We start from the raw sequence: 21,328 nt of genomic DNA, 5'->3' as shown, positions 1-21,328 counted from the left end.
GAAGAAAAGCACAGACTGACCCTCCGGCGAAATTATTTCACCAATCTAACCCTTTTGTGTGGCGCCTCTCCCACGGGCGCCACACGTGCTCATGTGGCTCCCTCCCGCCGGCGCCACACACCCGACCGACGTGGCCCCATCGACGCCGAGCCGGTGCGCCCGTCCGACGTGGCAGCATGTGTGGCGCCCCTCCCGGCGGCGCCACACATGCACTTGGAATCCCCCAAAACATACCGTGGGACAATTCCTGCGGGACTTAGCCGTTTTGCGAGGCTCGATGTGTGGCGCCGATGCCACGGGCGCCACACTAGCATGTGTGGCGCCGATGCCACGGGCGCCACACATCCACTTAAGTGTGGCGCCCGCGCCCGCGCCCAGCCCGACCCTCTCTTTCTCTTCTTTCTCTCCTCTCTTTCTCACCTCCAACCGCCGCCGCCGGCCGCCTCTCCGCCGGCCCCCACCAAATCCTCCACGGATTGGACAGATCTGGCCGGCCAAATCCATCCCCATACAATCCTCAAGGTATTCCCCTTCGTTCCCCTTCGATTCATCCAAGATTTGCTCCGGTTTAATTCGTTCCCCTTCGATTCATCCTAGATTGGAAATGTTGGTTGTGTTTGAACCATAGATTTGTATGCATGTGTGTTGAACCATAGATTTGAACCATAGATTTGTTGAAACCATAGATTGTATGCATGTGTTTGAACCATAGATGTTAAATTTTGTTAGATTGTATGCATTGTATCCAAAGATGTTTGAAATGGCTATGTATGTGTTGAAATGGGTATGTAAGTGTTGAATGTATGTATCCTAGATTTGTGGAGGAACCCTAGGCATCAAATTTCATGAATGTGTATTTGTAGGAATAACTCATATGGTGTTCTATCCCTAGATATGAATGTATGTGTGTATGGAACCTTATGTATGTATGTGGTGAAAGACAAAATTGGAGCTTAGCAAATGCATTCTATTGTCTTACATATGTCTATTATGTGCCTAGGAATGGTATGTCTTACGAAATTCATATGTGTGATGTATTTGGATATGAACTCTCGTGTATTTGGATATTCTCATGTATGTGTTGCTCATTTTTGTTAGTGGAATGACTCATAACATGGTTGTGTAAACATGTAGGATGGTGTGGCTTACGGATGAAGAGTACGACAGGGAGCACCGGGCTGTTCATATGACGGAGAGGAAACGGATCTTCACCCTTTGAAGATTCGTTACCATGGCACATCGAATATACCTTATGACGAGAGGTACACGGAGTTCATCCGGCCTACCGGTCTTATGCCGTTCATATCCCTTGTAAGCCGTGGGGGCCACACATGAACCCCTCGGCACTCACCGCCCTTGTCGACCGGTGGAGGCCGGAGACTCACACCTTCCACTTGAGGGCCGGCGAGATGGCCCCTACTCTCCGGGATGTTTCCATGATCCTTGCACTACCTATTCAAGGCGAGCCACCGTGTATGAACACAGACTTCGATGGGTGGCGCCGGCGAGATGGAGGGGCTTATTGGCGGGGCTCCTCCGGCGCCGACAAATCCAAAGCCGAGAGTTCCCGCCGGCGCGTCTTTCGAATGGATCAGGACTAACTTTGGAGAATGCCCGATAGAGGCCGACGAGGACACTCGGAGGACGTACGCCCGCGTGTACTTATGGTACATGATTTCCGGGACTCTCTTTCCGACGGTGGGGGTAAGCTGGCCCATTGGTGTTGGTCGAAGGCGCTTACGGTGTTGGACGACCGGTGGAGTTGGGGAACAGCGGCACTTGCCTACCTCTACCGGCAGGTGATGATTTGTTCTATGTACTATTTTCCTATAGTAGTGCGCTACACAAAGTAGTAACCAAATATCTTATGTACGCAGTTGGACGAAGCTTGTCGCAGGATCGGGAGCAAGACCGGGAGCGGCGGTATTGGTGGATGCATGCTCCTACTTTCCGTATGGAGCTGGGACCGCCTATCAGTTGGGCGTCCCATGGTACTCAACGAGACGCCATGGCCTCATTTCCCTCACTTTCCTGATCGGGAGCCCACTTGGGCATACCTTTGGGACAATGTCTCGGAGATGACGAGCGATCCAATGGTCATGTACGGGCGAGTACACTCGCGGAGTTGGACACTCTTACCGCTGAGCAGAGTAACCGATCACCGCGGAGTTGCAATCCTAGTTTTGATTGATTCTACCTGGCATGTTCTAAATAATTGTATGCTGCAGGTGGAATGGGAGCCATATGGTAGCTACTACCATATTGGCGCGGGGATGGCTGACTCGAACCCCAAGTGCACGGAGGAGGCGCGGTTCGGCGTATGCGCTGCCCACTCATATGCATGTGGCTTGTTGAACACCACCAGCCGCAAAGAGTGATGAGACAGGTTTGGGCTGTATCGGAGTGCCCACCAATGTGGCAAGACACGGACAAGGCGCTTCATAGGTAAACTTCGGAATCATGCGATGGAAGATTCTTGATAGAAGAGGTACAAACTAACTTGTTGATTCTTGCAGGCTTGATAGGCAGCGGCGAGAGGAAGATCACAAATTGGCCAGTCCATCATAGCGGCCACATCGCAGCGTTCCAACATCGCTTGGAAGCGGCACGGAATGCTGGCCCCGAGCGGATTGTGCCTCACGACTTCACCGCTTTCAACAACTACCTCGAGTGGTTCCATCGGAACATGCGTATCGAGTTAGTGAAGCGCGCGTATCGTGAAGAGATCTTGGACGACCCCATCCGGTTCGATGAGGTTGGGCAAAGCCGGCACGACACTTTTGCTCGCAGAGGGAGATCGACTTCTATTGCTTCCGAGCTGAACTTCGTGGTAATGGATTCTCTCACTAACTAGTACATCATCTAGATTGCCATGTGCTCGCTTAAATTGTGTATGCTATGTTTGTCACGGCGGGAGGAGATCCAAAAAACCGCCGAGGAGTGCGAGACTATGTGGGAGCGAGCCACGAGAGATGAAAAGCTCTGTCGGACCGTTGCGGAATTTCATTAAGGTATGATCACCAACTTTGAATGTACACTATTATGTTCCGGTGGCTTTGTAACCATGAGTTCCATGACGCGAACACCGCACGAAAGATGCGGCGGTTAGCGAACTTGCTAGGTTGCCGTGAAGGCGAAATCCCTACATCCTCCTCTTCGAAGAACATGTATGGACTATTTTGTTGCTCGTGAAACATGTTCTTACTAATTTCAACTTTTGTAATCTCATGTGTTCATGTTTGTGAAGATTCCTCCCGAGGACGACCTAATTCCGAGTCAAGGCGTACTTCCGAAGCGTACCTCCAAGCAACGGTCAGCTTACCGGTTGAAGCCAAGGGGCAAGGCTCCAAACCGGTACACTCCGGAAGATTATGTCAACCGAGGAAAGAAGGTTGTCACTGAGGAGGATGACGGGCCGCCGCGGAGATCAGCTATGTCGAGGATGAGGAACGACGAGCCGTTCTCTTCAGACGAGGAGGAGGAGGAGGAGGAGCAGGAGCAGCAGCAGGAGCAGCAGCAGCAGGAGCAGCCAAGGCAGCGGACGAAGAGGATGGCCGTCCGAAAGCAGCCCACGAGGACGGCACGTCGAGGACGCTACTAGGATGTGCTACGTGTTGTTGTGAACTCTATATTCATAAGTATCGATTTGTGAACCCTATGTCATTTCGAACCATGGTCTGTAATGCTACTTGTTGTTTGAATCTACGTGCTACAATGTGACCTATGAAGTGTTATATGTGTATGTCATGAAATTGCTACTTGTTGTGTCCAATGTTGTACTCGTAACTCGTTGGAGTTTGGTAGGATTTTTCATGTTTTCAACACAAGTCCATGTGTGGCGCCCTTCCCACCGGCGCCACAAGTGCTAGTGTGGCGCCCGTGGCATCGGCGCCACACATGCCAACTTATATGAACCATTGGGTCGAAAACATCCAGGGGCTCCGGACGATAAGTCCTTAGCCGTTTTCGCGAGCCTCTATGTGTGGCGCCCGTGGCATCGGCGCCACACATCGAGCCTCGCAAAACGGCTAAGTCCCAGAGGAATTGTCCCACAGTATGTTTTGGGGGATTCCAAGTGCATGTGTGGCGCCGTTGGGAGGGGCGCCACACATGCTGCCACGTCCGGACGGACGCACCGGCTCGGCGGCGAGGGGGCCACGTCGGCTGGGTGTGTGGCGCCGGCAGGAGGGGAGCCACATGGGCACGTGTGGCGCCCGTGGGAGAGGCGCCACACAAAAAGGTTAGATTGGTGAAATAGTTTCGCCGGAGGGTCAGTCTGTGCTTTTTTTCCACTTTTGGGTTATTTTTGTGTAAATCGCCACAGTACAGTAGTACAAGAAAATGATTAAGTAGCTATACGTGGATCTTGGAGCTAGGGCGTCACCCGTGGGGTCGCGTTACTTTATTTATTATGTTATATAATTATTCTTTCGTGCTTCCTTATGTACACAGGCAGAAGTGTCTACTCTGGCACTGCCAATCGGATGATAAACAAATCAAAGTCAAACCGGAGTACCGTTTTCGTAAGGATTCACAATATCATTCAAGCATCTAAGGGTCGTTTGGATCGGATCGCGTGAATGGAAATACCGGAAAAAGAAATATATAAATTTGATAGAAATGCAAGCGCGGAGCAGATATAAAAGAACATAGGAAAATCGCAGTAAGAGTTACTTGTGTAGACTACGAATGTGGATATCAAAATTTCTGCTGAACTTGATAAGCATAGAAAAGCAATGCTATTTTCCCTGGGGGGGAAAAAAGCATAGAAAAGCAACCCTTGGAGATTTTGATGCACCACTCCTTTGATTCAACAATCTCCCAGAGTTTCTACAAATATCCTGCTTCATCTTTTACTCATAAAACTACTCCGTGTGCTTTCACTGGTGGTTTTATACAAGACGGAAAGCATGTTTGCGCGAAATTTCAACTCGGTACCAATCAGGACAGTGGGGGCAAAAACCAGTATTTTGCTTACTTCTCAAGCATGGTCAGTAGACTGATCGAAGTCCACAGACCTCCATGATCGTCCGCTATACAAGCTATGAACCGGTCATGACAAGCTCAGCCACATGTGAGGAAAGTAGAGACGAATTCGACCCACCAAAAAGGCAGCAATTTTCTACCAGAAAGTGGCAGGCAGGCATCCAGCCAAATCGGTCGCAACCGCAATCCAGATGTGGCAGCAACTGTCACTCACTATAAGCGCCCACTAATCGCAGTCATTGGAGTCAAAAAAGGCAGGAGAAATCCAGTAGCATAGCTAGTCTAGCTACAAGGATGGCCTCACTTTGATCCGGGAGAAATTAGCATACATAATAATAGCTCAGAAATTTCACAAGCAGATCTTGAGCTTACATGGCCTGGGAAAGACAGGGAGATTGTGAACTGTATTAACCTTTACACTGCCTGGTTCACAGCGCCTAGCGCAAGCCACTAGGTCCTGTCCGGTGAGGTCTTATACGCAAAAGAAAAACATACAGCTGCAGAAAGGTAAAAGAAATAGGAGCCAAAACGCCCGACATACAGAAGGCTAATACAGACTTTGGAAGAGGTCTAGTGCGACTATAGCTGTTGGAGGACATGAGATCATCGCCGTTTGTATAAGCAAGGTTTCAACTGGGGCCAATCAATGTTTTCCACCACCTTGCTCTTTTCCTGCCGAGTCAAGTCAAGCCACAGAATATGGTGTTACCATTTCAACTATGTCAATGATGCAATTGTCAATTGTCACGGGTAGAGCAGGATAGGAAACGAAGTAACCAACCTTTTTCTTGAAATAAAACAGGACGAACATTTTGTTGTTCATATCCTGCAGAAAGGAACCAATTATCAATTAGAAGCACCCCGTATCATTTTCTAAATACAAAACAAACTGTATATGTACATCACTACACCAGTATGTCCAAAGCTATCATTTCAAAAAAAAAAAAAGTATGTCCAAAGCTATGAACGCATTATACATTGCAAGGCTCCGAACTCCAAACAAAACGGAAATCCGTCATGTGGACTTTATAACATGGAACATAAAAAATAATAAGATATGCGTCAATGCGCACAATTTCGAGGCCATAATTTCATACTACACCTAGTACACCCACACTCTTTAGTGGGCACAAAGAAATAGATTACTTTGTTATGGTCGGACTCCGGAAGAGGCCCAATAGTGGACCGAATTAAGGGCTTAGCCCAAGTTATCTAGGGTTTCAAGTACCTAGCCTATTATATAAACACATGTACCCCTTCGTTTTATGACGAGCAATAAACATATTTGTTGCCGTCTCCTGACGGGATCCCTAAACCCTAGCCGCCGCCTCCAGCGCACCGCCGCCTTCCTCCTCACGTGCAGCCACGGCGCCGAGTCGCCGACGTCCGCGCCTCCAACCTCGCCTCCCTCCCTTCCACCCATACAACCTCCGCCCTAGACCTGGTAGAACCCTAGCGTCTACCATACTTCCTGAAGCACATTCCAAGGATGCAAACAATGTTTGACGCAGTGGTAGGCTCCCATGGTCTATTATTAGTGAATGCACTAAACATAATTTCCACTCCAAATATAATTTGTCTAAAAAAGCCAGACTTTACTATGAGGATATGACAATTCAATTTTCAAGGATACAAGCCTTTGAAATGATCTTTAGTTCCAGGTATTTCAGGTGATAAGAAAAAAGGTTAGTCCCTATGATGTGAAGCAACATGTGCAAGGGAAATACTCTATAATGATTAAAAAAAATAGCAGCGTATAAATTTTATAAATTAGAAGAATTAATTGCACCGGCAGAAACCAGTTTGCAGATTTCAACAAGTGTTGCATAACACAAACAGGGTATGCACAGCAATTTTATCTTTTTTATATGAAGTTACTTTTCAACCCAAAATCCACAAACATAAGAAATTCATGGTTTAAATTGTTTTTTCATGGACTAATAAACAGAACATGTGATCTTTTTTCACATATAAGCTCCAGGAGTTGAGAACCGCAGAGGAAATCTTCGAGGATGGTAAATACAAACCTTTGAAACAAGGGAAAAACCAAGCTGGCTGATGGCTTCAGCAAACTTATCAGGATCAGCACCTCCGGTGTTTGGGTCTAGCCTACTCCTCACTTCCGCAATAAGAAGCCAACCACTGCATATACAACTGTGTGAATACTAAAAGGCAAGCCAAACATCACTTGAACTAAAGTGTAGCCACTAATCATTAAGCAAACCTTGGCTTGAGGACTCTATTCGCTTCCTGTAGGTAACTCGGAAAGTTGGTTCCCATCAAAGACAGACAAAATATTGCAACATCCACAGAGGAAGGCTCCAAAGGGGTCTGTAGATAAATAACTAGACATTTAGTTAAAGAGCAAGTTGGGTACCAAAAGAGACATAGTCATGTTTATCCTATATGCTTGGTTCGAAACAAACTGAGGTCTATTTTTTTCTTTCAAAAGCACTGCATAGGATTGTTAAAAAAAGAATGTCACAGGAGAATAATAGATGAAACCACCAGAGTGAATTGTACATCTGACTACTGGGATTACCTACCACTTCAATTTCCTACAAGTTAGTTAATACTTCCTAAAGGATGTTACCGTGAAATACTAAAGAGTTCAGTAACCTATTTTTGTCAACTAATACAGCTCCCAGTATCAACTGCATTGATTCCAACTTTAGATTTAACCCATGCACCTAGGTATTGAATTGAATATGGGTGATGACAGCTTCTGTTTCCAAAACAAGAATACCATATTAACATCAGAAAATTTCAGTGCTGAAAGATCTATAATGTGAACACTTTTTTAAAAAGCAGGGAAAACGCATTCGATTGTCAGTCCCACATGCTGATTACGACTTGTGGAGTGTAAAGATCAAAATAATGGAGGATCGTTCCACACATATACTTATGTAGCATGAGCTGGCAGCTTGCAGTTGTGAGATAGATCATAGATTGCATCACCAAGAACTGGAAAAGGTGCTCCACAGAAATAACCCGCAAAGATTGAGCACTCCATTTCGCCGAGCAGCAAGCCATCTCATCAACTTTACTTGACCGTGGAGACTTGGAGTATTGATCCAGTATTTATTTACTAGCAGAAGACCAAGCGACAGAGACAAGACGCAAACCAACAGTAGAACAAAAGGGAAAATAACTGGAGTAAAACATTTTATTTAGGCACAGATACTCTCCAAATAGAGCAATCTCAGACGTGGCACACCTCACTTCAAGGAATCGACTTAAGCGCAGCCAGCATCTTGCCAACAAACAAGGAGAAGCTCACAAAAACCACCATTGTACCATAGGAGAGAAGTGAGAGGGCAAGCTAAAAGAGTGCCTCCTTCTGTGGTGAACGGCTACCAAGACTTCCCCGCAAAAAATACAGCTACCAAGGCCACCAGATGGAGGGAAGGGGAGGGGGAATTTTCAGTACTATATTAGCCAGGCAGGGAAAGAAGATTTCGAGAAGTTCGGAGATCGCTACATGAGAATTTTATCATGTAATAACAAGAAACCGTAGCAGATAAAATATGCAACTGCAAGTAGCTACGGAACTAATATAACCAATAATGCCTGCCTAGGTGTTGCAGAGGAATATTGTCAGTGCTCGTTGTTTTATACTTAGGTCATTCTGCAATATCTCAGTGTGATTCGCAACCTTATCAATAGTCATGACGAAGACCAAAACAAGGGTGACGAGGAACTAATAGAGAATAACTGCAGAAGTGTGTCTGAAGCTAAAATGAAAGTTCATAAACCATAGAAAGACCACAAAAATACATGTGATTAGTGCTTACATGAGCCATATCACAAGATATCACCGAAGGGTCGTCTGAAACAAGATCAATGGAGAAGACCTTGTTCTTCACGTTTTTAGCAACTGCTGCATTGCCTGAGTACAATGTAAATGGTACTATTATGCTTGTGCAAGGAAATAACAAGAGATAAACTGAAAGAAGGTGCAAGATTCAAAAAAGTAACTTCTTAGCATAGTTACCACATCCAAAATCAGCAACTGTCCATGATTTATTATGACTCTTCAACCAATTGATTATTACATTGACTGGCTTCTCTGGCCATTGTGACATCTGCTCTTGATATCCTGCATGATACTGAAAGAGAGCAGAGTGAAATTTCAACCACGTATCAGGTGAATAATATGGAGTTGCATCCCAGGGGTCAATTATTGCCCTGATCTCAGCTATTCAGCAAGCTTTCAGCATATCGATCACTAAAAGGGGATTTTTTTTTCCAGATGGAATAGCAATACTCAAAAATAGAAAGATGGAAGCACAAGAGAAACAAACAGTGAGTACTGAATTTATGTGTTTGTGATGTCACATATTATCGTATGCAACACCACATCCCGCCCAGATGCTAAATTTGTTGTGAACAAGCAATGTGAAACATATATTCTAACAAATGAAAATAATTAATATAATAGAAGGGAAAAACATAACATACCACATCAAAAAGCTTGGGCTCGCTCTTAAAGTAGTCAAACGCATCCTGTCCACTGAAAAAGATAAGCACATATGAGAAGTGTAAATCATGATATGTCAATGTTTCTATGGGGAGCTGGGGGTTCAAGTATTCCACCTCCAAGAGTAAAGGCACATACAACGCTTGGTTATTGATAGAGCAATCCCACTTTTTTCAGGCTATCACTTCACATGAAAGATTATTGCTCCCTCCATCCCAAATTAAATGACTCAGTTTAATACATGTGTATCTGGACAAACCCGAGTCAATTAATTTGGGACAGAGGAAATAATTTATTAACACTACCAATGTGTGAAGAACTGTGTGTTAGAGCAACTCTAGCAGATACTGATATGGGGGGCATACTGTAAAAAAAATGCTATTTAACAGCACGAGGGGCAAAAAGCAGTCTAGCAGATACCGTAAACTACGAAGCACCGATATGGCAAAGTCTGCCGTGTCTGCGTACAAAACGTCCCTGATACTCCGATAAGTCCGATACGCCTCCGATACGCGCATCGCCTGCATATCCTGTTTGGGAAGACACAACTGAGGAAGTTTGCAGACACTGTGATTGAGATCTTAGGACCTGAGTGATCGCATAGGGTATTCCAGCTGATTACACGGATGAGTGCCTTCGCATGGGGGAAGATAGAACCCTAATTCTGTGAGTAAGTTTGCATAGATTGTGATCAAGGTCTTAGGAACTGAGTACCTGAGGGCACCCAATGCCAAAGACACGACAAGGCTGCTGGCAGTGGCTAAAGCAGGAGGGTGGCCAGGGATGCTTGGGAGCATTGACCGGCTGACCGTATACACTGGAGATGGAAGAACTACCCAACGACATGGCATGGGTAATACACCGGACATGTCTGTGATCAAACAATCATACTTGAAACTGTTGCCTCCAAGGACTGGTGGTTCTGGTTACCTGACAATCACACTGACATCAATGTCCTGAAGACATCTCTTTTTGCTAGGCTGGCAAATGGTGATGCTCCGGCTTGCAACTAAACTGTCAATGGCAATGCCTATTATATGGGCTGGTATCTAGCTGATGGCATCTATCCTTCGTGGTCAACATTACAAAACAAATCAAAACCCTCAAGGTAAGAAGAAATATCAGTTTGTCTCGGCTCAAGAAGCTTGCCGGAAAGACATTGAACGAGATTTTGGTGTGTTGCAAGCTCAGTTTGACATTGTCCAAGATCTTGCTCATTTTTCGAATAAGAAGACCCTGGGCAACATCATGACAGCTTGTGCGATCCTCAACAACATGATCATAGAGAACGAGAGGGGCCAAAACTTGACTTCAAGTATGACAATGTTGGCACACCTGAGAGACCACGCAGGAACCCGGACAAGATCAAAACCTTTCTCGAGGTGCACTGGCAGATTGAAGACCAGGCTTAGCATGATCATCTTCGCGAAGCATCAGTGAAAATTATTTGGGAGATAGTTTGGTAGTGTTTGTTCATGTCTATTCATATGTAATTTGATCAGTTGTTGCATTCAGACTGTATTTTATGTTTGAATTTGACTTTCTAAAATTTGAAATTGCGGATTTGAACTATTGTTGTATTGTGTCATGTTGAAACATGAAAAGTTGAGTTATATGATGCCAAATTAGAATCGGAATCGAGTTTATATGCATATTCATCTCAGCAAATATTCATATGAGAAATAGAGGAGAAATGGTTGTACAATATGCAGTTTTTACAGTATCTGAAAAAGCTGCAGGCTCCATATACTGTAAAATGTTTTTCAGTCATGGTTTCAAAGGCGTCGCCTCAGCGTCCAGGCGCTCCCCCTCCGCGTTAGGAAAACGCCCGCCTTAGGCGCCTAGGCGTCAGAGCGCCCCCCCCCCCTCGCCTTAGGACGCCTTTAAAACCATGTTTTCAGTACACTGATAATTGAATCTTCAGTACCAGCTTTTTCAGTTCTGCTAGAGTTGCTCTTAAGGTAAATATTTGTACAAATTCAAATCTAGTTGGCTGCAACTCAGAATACCATATACTTCAAAATATAAATTGAAGTACTATCCTAGGCAGTCAAGTAAAGAGTCCAGGCCTGCCAAGTACCAACACATCTCTTAAACAAAAATAAAGTGTTCGGTGGAAAGAATGTGAACCTGCAAGTGTAAAGTTTCTCGTTTAACATTCTGAAATGACCTCCAGCTAACCTTGCGCGCATCTACAATTGGACATCAGCAACAAAAAAATCATCAAATTAACTCATGAAAAGTTAGAGAAAGAAATATGAGGCATAACCAACACAATCATATAGATATCAATCTCTTCTCTCTTTTTTCTTTTGAGAAAAGGGTAGCCATCGATTTCCAATTCCATTACTAGAAATCACAGATGTCCGCTACAGCAAAACAAAAACCAGGCCCTATGGCTACCAGAGCTTAACCCAGATCAGTGCAGGTTTAAGTGGATAAATAAGTACTTCGATGTGATGAATTGACTAAGAAAGGAAACAGATATCTACAAACACACAGTCAAAGTTTGAGCACATGGCCTAAGTGACATTGCTTTTGAATCTCGGCCCATGGAAGATCATCAAAATCTAGTCCTAAAGTACATCACAATTCATCACCAGCTTCATTATCCCTGGAGTTGTTGCAGCAACGGCCTCCATCCTCACATCACTTGACACACCTCACTTGCTACTGTTAATGATGTTCTGCAAATCCAGCGAATTTGGGAAGGAAAATGCAAATTTTGTGTGCTGGAGCTATGTATTAAATTCAGCCAACTATTCAAGTATATCATGATCTCTAGCTTAGGCGTTGACATTATCATTTATCAACAGAAGATCATACACCTGTTAGTCCCCTACCAAAATATGACCTCACACCTCCCTTTGCTGGGTTTAAGTACATCTTCGTTCCAAGAAGTTCCTTTATGTTTCACGGTACTAGAAGTGGAGAACATGTTAAAATATGTTTCTACGCGAACAAATATCAAGATTTCTATACGTTAAGAGAAAATATCATACTCAGTTTGTAATGCTAGTCTACTTATATATTTTTGCACAGCATAATCATAATAATCCCCCAAACAAATTTATCATAATCGTGTGCAATTGTTTGCGTGCACGGGAATTCTATATGTTTTAGTTTATTGATTGTCTGGGATTCTAGTGAAACAAACAACAACTCAAAAGTCAATTAGAGGTGACACCAATTCGCAAACAAAATGAAGACCCCGCTACCCACGCTCGTCATCGTACCCACTAAGCTCTATGAACTCTATCCTTATGAGGGCATTACCTTTTCGAGGAGGCTCGTAGGCTTGCGTCCCTTGGGTATGGCGGCAGCCTCGCCGGCCTTGCGATGCCGCTTCTCCGGTTGGGAAGGCCCATCCGATGGAGAGGCGGGCGGAGGAGCCTGCTGTGCGGAAGAGGAAGCCTTCTGGCGTTTCCCGGCTCCTCCTCTCCGACGCCGCTTGCGGCCGGCGGCGGTCGACTCTTGCTGAGGTTCCATCGAGGAAGGGATGCCGGCGGCGGTGGTCGGAGCGGCGGCGTGACCTCTGTGGAGTTTTGGGGGATTTCGAGCGGATGCTCTGCTGCGGAGTTGCACGAAAGCGGGCCAGCGTTACATGCTTCGTCGGCCTAATTTTTCAGGCCACCTCGTGGGCCTAGATAGTACGGCCCATGCATGCGTGCAGTTAGCCCAAGTATACTTACTGAGGCAAATCCAAAAATAAAAAAGAATTTGAAGATTCTTAAAAAATGCATTATTTCACCTTAGAAAAATCTTGCTTTAATTGTTATCCAAAATAAATTATGAACAGAGATAACTTAAGACGCAGAGGGATCCCAAAACCTCTAGAATGTGAGCTATGTAAAGAAGCAGAATCCGCTAATCACATGTTCTTTAATTGCTTGATATCTAGGTTGCTTTGGTCCGAGGTGAAAGAAGCCTTTAATGTGATGGTTGTTGACTTCTTTTCGCTTGTCTCAAAATGGCTATGCAACAAAAGATATTTGCAATTCAATGTTACTTCATTTGATGTTGTATGGAGAATATGCAATAATATTAACAACATGGTGTTTAATCGTCAAACTTGGATTTTCATGAAACGGGTGGAGTAATTTAAGCCCCCCCCCCCTCCCCCATTAGAAAAATGAAGAACCCCCCAACCCCTGATGCCGTACTGAAATGTACCTCATTCGAATGGGTTCCATTCGAGAAAACCACCTCATCTACTCCCTAAAAGCGGCCGGCCGCTCAAGCCTACTTGAAAGAGCATGCAAAAGAGGTGGAGGCGGTACATGTGGTATTTGGATGAGAGGCGACAGTTAGTGTAAAACTTGTGTTTCCTTTTGGGCTTGGCATCCTATGGTTTGTAATTGCCCACTACCTCCGTCCCGATTTATAGGCACTGCGTGTATTTATAGATAGTAAATTTGACAAGCTTAATACAGTGTATATACTACAAAACATATATCACTTGAAAGTTTATATGTTCTACTTTCTAATGCATTGACTTGTATGTTGTATAATTTGAATTATGTTGGTTAAATCGATGATCTATGGATGCGTGCAGTCCCATAAATCAGGATAGAGGGGGTAGTTTCGAAGACCTTGTGCGGAGTTAAGTGCTTTTGGTAGTTTTACCTCCAGACCTAAAATGTTACCAGGGCGGACCTAGAACAAAACTGGCCCGGTGTCACTCTCTAAGTCACACATTTTTGACACCTGAAATTAGGGGTGTCACCCACTTCAAATGAATGAAAATAACAAAGAAAACATTTTTTACCGGATGTCCTAGGACCCCTGTTGGCATAACGTGGGTACGCCCCCCTATGTTCCAATGGCTAGAGTTTCCGTTTTTTTATGCTGGTTTGTTGCTACGCTGTTAATTTTCATTTATGAAATAAAATGGAGTTGGGGAGCTTTTCATGTTGATCCAAAACATTCTTTCACCTCAGTTAAAAAATCTCAACGTAGCACTTAGAATATCAGTACCTGCGAAAATCTAAATGGGAAGCTAAAAAGATAACTTTAGTGTTTTCTTGACACACCATAATATATGTGTCATTTAAACGAGTAAGACTAGTCATAGTGGGGAGTAACATAGAGTAGTAACATGGTGCATGTTACTGGAAGCAAATTTGGTGCACATGAGCACCAGTGCTCTCAGTTTTTAAAATATTTTAAAACTGAATTTCTGCATTTCAAAAAATCATCACATTTATTCCATGAATACATACACGTATTCTGAATATTCGTGCAAAGTTTCGGTAGAAATTGGATTGTATTTTGAGCTACAGGAAAAAAACAAATTTGTGGCTACGTATAGAGGTACATATTTGTCAGAAATTTGCTGTTTGTATGGTCTATATTCTTATTAGCCGTGGATGATAAGTACCTGAAAAGTCTAGATGGGAAGCTAAAAGACAACTTTAGTGCTTTCTCGACACACCGTGATATACGCATCATTTTAAACGAGTAACTAGACACACTAAATCGCATGTCACTCAACTACTAGTACTACAAACAAGAAATAACCATTCACATACATGGGTTTTGTGTGAAAAGACTGCTCGGAAAATATGCTTCGTCGAATATAGTGATGGTATGGTTAATCTTTTTGTGCAATTTTTTTTTTGTCGTCACTGCAATCGTGCCCCGGCGGTAGGCTCTGCTTGGTCAGACCTTGACGACGCGCGCGCCACGGTCAGTTCCTTAACTCGATCATCAAATGCAACTCTCAACTTACACGCCAAGAAGAAGAAGAAGAGCGCATCCCATCGTCTGGCTCTCCCAGTCGGCAGAGAGTTGAATGCTCCAACCAAAGTACAGTAATATAAGGTCCCATCCGTCATCGGCACAAACGGATCCACCCGATGCGGATCGAGAAGGCCCCAGGGGTTCGGTTCGCTCGCCTTGCGGGCAAAGAAGATGGCAGGATTAAAATAACCCAACGACCGAGACCCTTATCCATATCCACACACTGACACCACGGCCCCACGCGACAAGACGCGACACTGGAAACGGACAGGCGCTAAATGCATTCCCCCCCTCGATACCCCCACAAATCTAACATACACCCCCACACTCCCGCAAACCGACTAGAAACCTGAAGACAAATTTACACGTAGCCCCCTCCTACCCGCCGGAGCGGTACCGGGCCTGGGTCGCTGCCGCGTGGGCCCCGGGCCATAACTCCCCAACGGCGCCTCTCCCAGCCTTCGCACCGAAGGAAGCGGGCCGTGCGTGATAAAAGGGGACTCCGCCGGGCCGCACCGCACATCGCCACTCCCCGCACGCCACCACCACCGCCACCGCCGCTGCGGCTCACGGCTACGCAGCTCCCGCCCTTGCTCCGCCGGCGCCGTCGCGCTCCACGGTTTCCGGCCGCTAACTTCGTCTAGGGTTTGACCCGCGCGATCGCCGCTTCCTCCTCCCCCTCCGCCCGAGGGTTTCCGCCGCCGCGCCGAGATGTCCGGCCTGAACCCGCCGCCGTTCGACGGCCTCGCGTCGGGGCCCGACCCGTGGGACATCGTCGTCAAGGTCAGTCAGCCCTCTCGTGTGATACGGCGCCGTGGTTGGTTTATTTCGCGAGTGATTGGCGCCGTGGTTTTAGTTGGGTTCGATTGGCGTGTTAGGGGTTTGTGATGGCTTGTTGAGTCGTTGATTAGACGTGGCTGGAGGTTGGGGGTTTGGTCACTGATCGGAGGGGTATTTTTCCTCCCAAGGTTTTGTGGCTATTTCTGCATAGGAGCAACCAACGGATTTGTGCATTTTTTGTTGCAATCTCATAGGGGAATATGTGAGCGATAGATCGATCGATGCCATAGGTTGTGCGGCATGGAGTAGCTGAGGCTTCTATTTTTCTAACTAGTATAATGGAATAGTATGGAATATGTTGTGGCTCCTCAATTGAGATCTTATATAAGAGATTGTGGGCAGTCCGATCATTGGATAACGTTGGCGTTGCTCCTGTTTGCTGATGAAATAGGAACAAGCCCATGCTTTACCTTGAAATCTGTTTGCTACATCATGTTTCTGTATTCACTTGACTGTATTCAGTAACACAGTGTTATTACTTGATCATGGATCGCTGCATTTGGCAACTTCCGATATATGCATAGCACAAAGTAAATCTTTTGGACAAGCTACACTACATGTTTGACTTGTAGTTGAAATCGCTTCATTTGTTGGGTTAAAATTTCGTCTAGGATATGAAGCCATGCGGCAGATCTAGCAAATTGCCAACTTCTAATCAATCATCCTTGGCAGTATTGGTATCATTTGATGTCTAGTGGCAGTTATTATTGTAACACAGTCCCAACTGATAATCTCTGTAGTCAGTATATATCATTTCATTACAATCCTGATTATGCGGTGTTGTGTATCGTTTTGTTCAACTAACCACTAGCCAGTTCAGCAGTCTTTTGTCCGTCACGCGTCACGGGTAATGTATGCAGTGTACAATTTTTTCTTCTTTCGAATTCACTATGTTCCGTTGCGGTGTCACCTAATGGCACTCTGAATACAACTATGTTGTTTGCTCCAGTTAATTTATGATTTATATCGCAATTTCTCTCTTAAGATGTCTACAATTGCATCCATTAGGCGCATAGTTTCAGTGTCTACTGATCATCTACGATGGATGTCCTCTTTTTACATTGATTATCTTGATCTATAATACTTGCACTGTGATTGATTAGTCTATGCTCTTATTACACTCTTTACCTGATTCGTAGAAGAAAGATATTATGATCTATACATTTATAATCTAGAAGAGAAGATATTATTGAAGTAGTTCATGCTCTTATTACCCCTCTTACTAAGACTAGTCATAGTGGGAAGTAATATAGAGTAGTAACATGAACATGTTATTACTCTGTGTTACTACCTTCATAGTGGTTAGTAACATCAAAATAGTATCATAGATGTCTTCATTAATGAGCTTGTAGACTCATTGTATCTTGGGAAATGTGATGTTACAGTAACTAAGCTATGTTACTCTCTCCTCCTCTCTCCTCATTAACTCACTGCCACATAAGCAAATTTGGTGAGTTGGACACTTAGTTACTAGTGAAGTTACTCCCACTATGAGTAGTCTAATTGTAGAAGAAACAAAATATGATCAGTGCAATAACTGAATTTGAAATAATTATGCTAACAAATTTCCCCCTCAGCAGTAATAAGAAACATTATGCTATAGATATTTCATCTACTTCAGCGTAGGTTTTGCTGTTGCCAACATAACTGGACTCTCAGGAGTTATCCTGTTCTGTGTGTTATCTTATGGTCATGATGTCTGTTATCTGTAGTACTCATATGCGATATGAGTGTTGATCCTGTGATATTCTTTTAAAACATTGTAGTATATCAAAAGGAGGAAATTCCTGAACCATTGTTTTGACATGGTCATAAACAATTTTGGTATGGCATTTTGGATCTGTGTTATTCAAAGATGGTTGGAAGATTGTAATGTCAGGTCTTTATATGTCCTGATGTTAGTATGTTCGTGTGTCGTATGATCTAACTATGTCAGTCGCAGAGTTCTCATTTCGCCTTTTTCTATATTATACAGGTCAAATATGGTGACACACTTAAGAGGTTCAATGGTTATGTCAATGGAACACACTTCACTCTGAATCTATCTGCTCTTCGGTCTAAAATTGCAAGTGCTTTTAAGTTTGGCCCTGATGCTGACTTCATTCTCACTTATACTGATGATGACGGGGATGTTGTCATGTTGGATGATGACGAGGACTTGCACGATGCAGCCATCCACCAGAAACTGAACCCTCTGAGGATTAGTGTTCAGTTAAAGAACAGCCACACCGCTGCATCTCAGACCGACCGGCAGGATCCAAACCCTGCACCGATTAGGGCCAACACTCAGGATCCATTAGCCCAGATAAAATCTGTTATTGATGAAGCTTTAAAGCCTATATCAGAACCTCTGAGCTCCACTGGAAGGGAACATCCCCTAGGTCATTTAAAATTAGCTCTTGAGGAATCTATGAAGGCTATCCATGAGCCAATTCCTGAATCCCTTGCAAAGCTGTCACGTGAAGCACTTGATGCAGCACCACCACAGTTAGCTGAGCTGATAAAACCTTTCATGAACTTGATTGCATCAACAAACAGTACCCTAGCTACTGGGCGTGCTCATAGTCCATCTGGCTCCTCCAGTGGTGTGCAGCAAGAACAGGTGGATCTCAAAGCTAATGACCAGCCCAAAGTTGATGCAATGTCACGACCCTTGAAATCACGGGCCCCTGGATCATCTGAGTCAGGAGGCCTTAAGAGTGTGTTACTTGATGCTCCTGTTGAAGTCATTCCTGAACCTTCTCAAGACCAACGGGAATCATTATATCCTTCCTTGGATAAGCTGCTGTTCACGAGTAATTCAGGTGTTAACACGTCTGGTTGCAAGGGAGTGAGTGATGCTCACAGTAAGGGAAAATCTGTTATGCCATCCGCTGCACCTCTCGCCCCTCCCACTGTTCCTAGCTTCCGTCCAAGTCCACCTCTCAGTGCGTGTGGAAATAAATGGTCCGAGTCACGAAGATGGGCTGATGAATGGTCCCAGCCTAGATCCTTTTGGCAGCCTGAAGCTAATGCTAAACCATCCAGCGATCCTAGATGGCGTATTCCAATGCATAAAGTCCCCCACCCCCCACCAGCTGTCCATGTACCCCTGGGAAATTGTCCACGATTTCCTTACCCTAGTCGCCTTCTATCTGCTGGGCGTCAGTATGGAGATCTTGGTAACAACAGTGATAGCCTGTCACGACCTTCACACAGATGGATTCAGTGTGATGGTTGTGGAGTTCAACCAATTGTTGGGCCACGCTACAAGTCTAACGTGTAAGATCTTCATTAGTCAAACCCATTATTAGAACAATAATTTATTAATAGCTGTTTTCTGGTGTTCTTGCTCTGACATCTTTCCTCTGCCATCAGGAAAGAAGATTATGACCTGTGTGATACCTGCTTCCGTCGTATGGGCAGTGAGATCGAGTACACCAGGATAGACAAGCCAATCTTGCCACACAAGTTATCTCGGGACCCCAACTTGGTGAGTTTCTTGAAGTCATGTCTATATATAAGGGTCTGAACTAGTTGAGGCACTTCTGCCCCTTCAAAAAGGAGTTCCTTCAATCTTGAAGACTAACTTGTTGCAATTGGGCATTGATTTGTACTTCATCAGTTATGCAACTATCCGGGTTGAGTAATATACCTACCCAGTAGAATAATAACGATAGATGCATCTACTTTCTTGATACCAATTATTTAAGAGTAATTATTTTCCTTACTACAGTGCCGGAAGATCCATTCCCATTCACGTGCGTCGATGAAGTCAAAGCGTGAGAAACTTGAAAGCCGCTTCATCTTGGATGTAACTGTACTGGATGGGACTCTTATGCCACCTTCGAGCCCATTTACTAAGATTTGGCGCATGAACAACAATGGGTCTATCATGTGGCCCTTGGGCACACAGCTCATTTGGGTTGGTGGAGATCAATTTGCACTGCAGACCTCTGTCCCACTAGAGGTAGCTACCATACATATTGTTTCAAGTAATGGTATCAATTGCATGTTTGACTAATTGTCAATTGTGGCACGAGAGTTCTTCGATTCTGATTTTGGTATGCTTGTGCAGATTCCATTGAATGGATTTCCGGTGGATCAGGAGATGGATGTTGCTGTTGATTTTGTGGCACCTGCTAGGCCTGGGAGGTATATATCTTACTGGAGACTGGCTTCACCTTCTGGTAAAAAATTTGGTCAGCGAGTTTGGGTTCATATCCAGGTGGGTACCCCTACCATTCCTTTTCTCTATGTGGTTGTATAATCTAGACTTGTCATCTGAATCCTAAATGCATCTGCAGGTGGAAAATCCATCTTTTGTCAGTGATAACAGGACTGCTGCTATAGACCTGAATCTGCCCCAGGAAAGCAACCTCGGAGACGCTACTAATTTGATTGATGTCAACATCGAGCCTGTCAACATCGAGCCTGTCGTCTTGCGTGAAGGTGTCAAAAGCGCTGAAGTAGAACTACTGCAGCCCTTAATATACAACGAAGCCACTGAGCCCAAGGAATCTGCATCTGCAGCAATGCGTCTGTACCCCCTCGTGGATGTTCCCTCATCCAGTTCAGGTGCTGCTACTTCTGTGCCAAGTTTTCATGTGCTTGCACCAGAATTCACTCCAAGGACTGTGACCGCACCAGCTGATGTGCCAACAAGTTCGCTTACAAGTATCCCTGTGGACGTGCCTGTACCTGCAACCACACCTGTGGATGCGGTGACGGCTGAGACTGTTGACATCGACAGTCTTAGGGAAGAGAAACTGCTGCAGGAGCTTGAGGAGATGGGCTTCAAGCAGGTTGATCTGAACAAGGAGATACTGAGGCAGAACAAGTACAACCTTGAGCAGTCCGTGGATGATCTGTGTGGCGTCAATGAATGGGACCCTCTGCTGGCCGAACTGAACGAGATGGTAAGATAGAAACCCTATTCTGGATGTTGCTGATACCGTGATAGCTGTGGCAAGGTCCTGAACCTAGTTTTGTACCACCTTTCAGGGATTTGAGGACAGGGAGACTAACAAGGAGCTGCTGGAGAAGAACGGAGGAAGCATCAAGCGGGCTGTGATGGACCTCATCGCCAGGGAGAAGAAGGACAAGTGAAGACCGTGCACATAATTATCTATTTCTAATTATGCAATGCTTAAATAACGAGATGGGTGGTACCTGCTGTGGTGCTGCTCCAGTATTTCTCGCAGTTTGCTTGTGAACTTTGGTGAACCGTGTTGTTGGTGTGAGTCCTGTGTGCGGTGTGAACTCCGTTAAGTTCAGTATGTGCGCGTGCGCGCCTCTGAA

At 44.9% G+C, this 21,328-nt stretch overlaps 2 protein-coding genes across 2 annotated transcripts; one reads left to right on the top strand and one right to left on the bottom strand.

Annotated features, from left to right (window-relative positions):
• Positions 1-5,306: 5,306 nt before the first annotated feature.
• On the bottom strand, positions 5,307-13,031 carry LOC124687837 (ribosomal RNA-processing protein 8-like). The gene is made up of 9 exons (XM_047221574.1): positions 12,743-13,031; positions 11,597-11,658; positions 9,448-9,499; positions 8,981-9,095; positions 8,781-8,875; positions 7,211-7,317; positions 7,014-7,128; positions 5,768-5,812; positions 5,307-5,658 (listed from the first exon to the last, which is right to left on the bottom strand). Exons 1-9 carry the CDS (start codon positions 12,953-12,955, stop codon positions 5,590-5,592), a joined length of 873 nt encoding a protein of 290 aa, XP_047077530.1. The 5' UTR covers positions 12,956-13,031; the 3' UTR covers positions 5,307-5,589.
• Positions 13,032-15,885: 2,854 nt separating this feature from the next.
• LOC124692721 (protein NBR1 homolog) lies at positions 15,886-21,270 on the top strand. Its single transcript, XM_047226151.1, has 7 exons — positions 15,886-15,991; positions 18,024-19,309; positions 19,406-19,520; positions 19,764-19,997; positions 20,106-20,255; positions 20,335-20,946; positions 21,032-21,270. The coding sequence occupies exons 1-7, from the start codon at positions 15,920-15,922 to the stop codon at positions 21,134-21,136; spliced, it is 2,574 nt and encodes an 857-aa protein (XP_047082107.1). The 5' UTR covers positions 15,886-15,919; the 3' UTR covers positions 21,137-21,270.
• Positions 21,271-21,328: the final 58 nt, after the last annotated feature.

This window comes from Lolium rigidum, chromosome 2, assembly GCF_022539505.1.
Source record: "Lolium rigidum isolate FL_2022 chromosome 2, APGP_CSIRO_Lrig_0.1, whole genome shotgun sequence".
In the NCBI taxonomy this organism is placed as follows: domain Eukaryota; kingdom Viridiplantae; phylum Streptophyta; class Magnoliopsida; order Poales; family Poaceae; genus Lolium; species Lolium rigidum.
The sequence above is the reverse complement of the archived record's forward strand: the minus strand, read 5'-3'. Positions and strand labels throughout refer to the sequence as shown.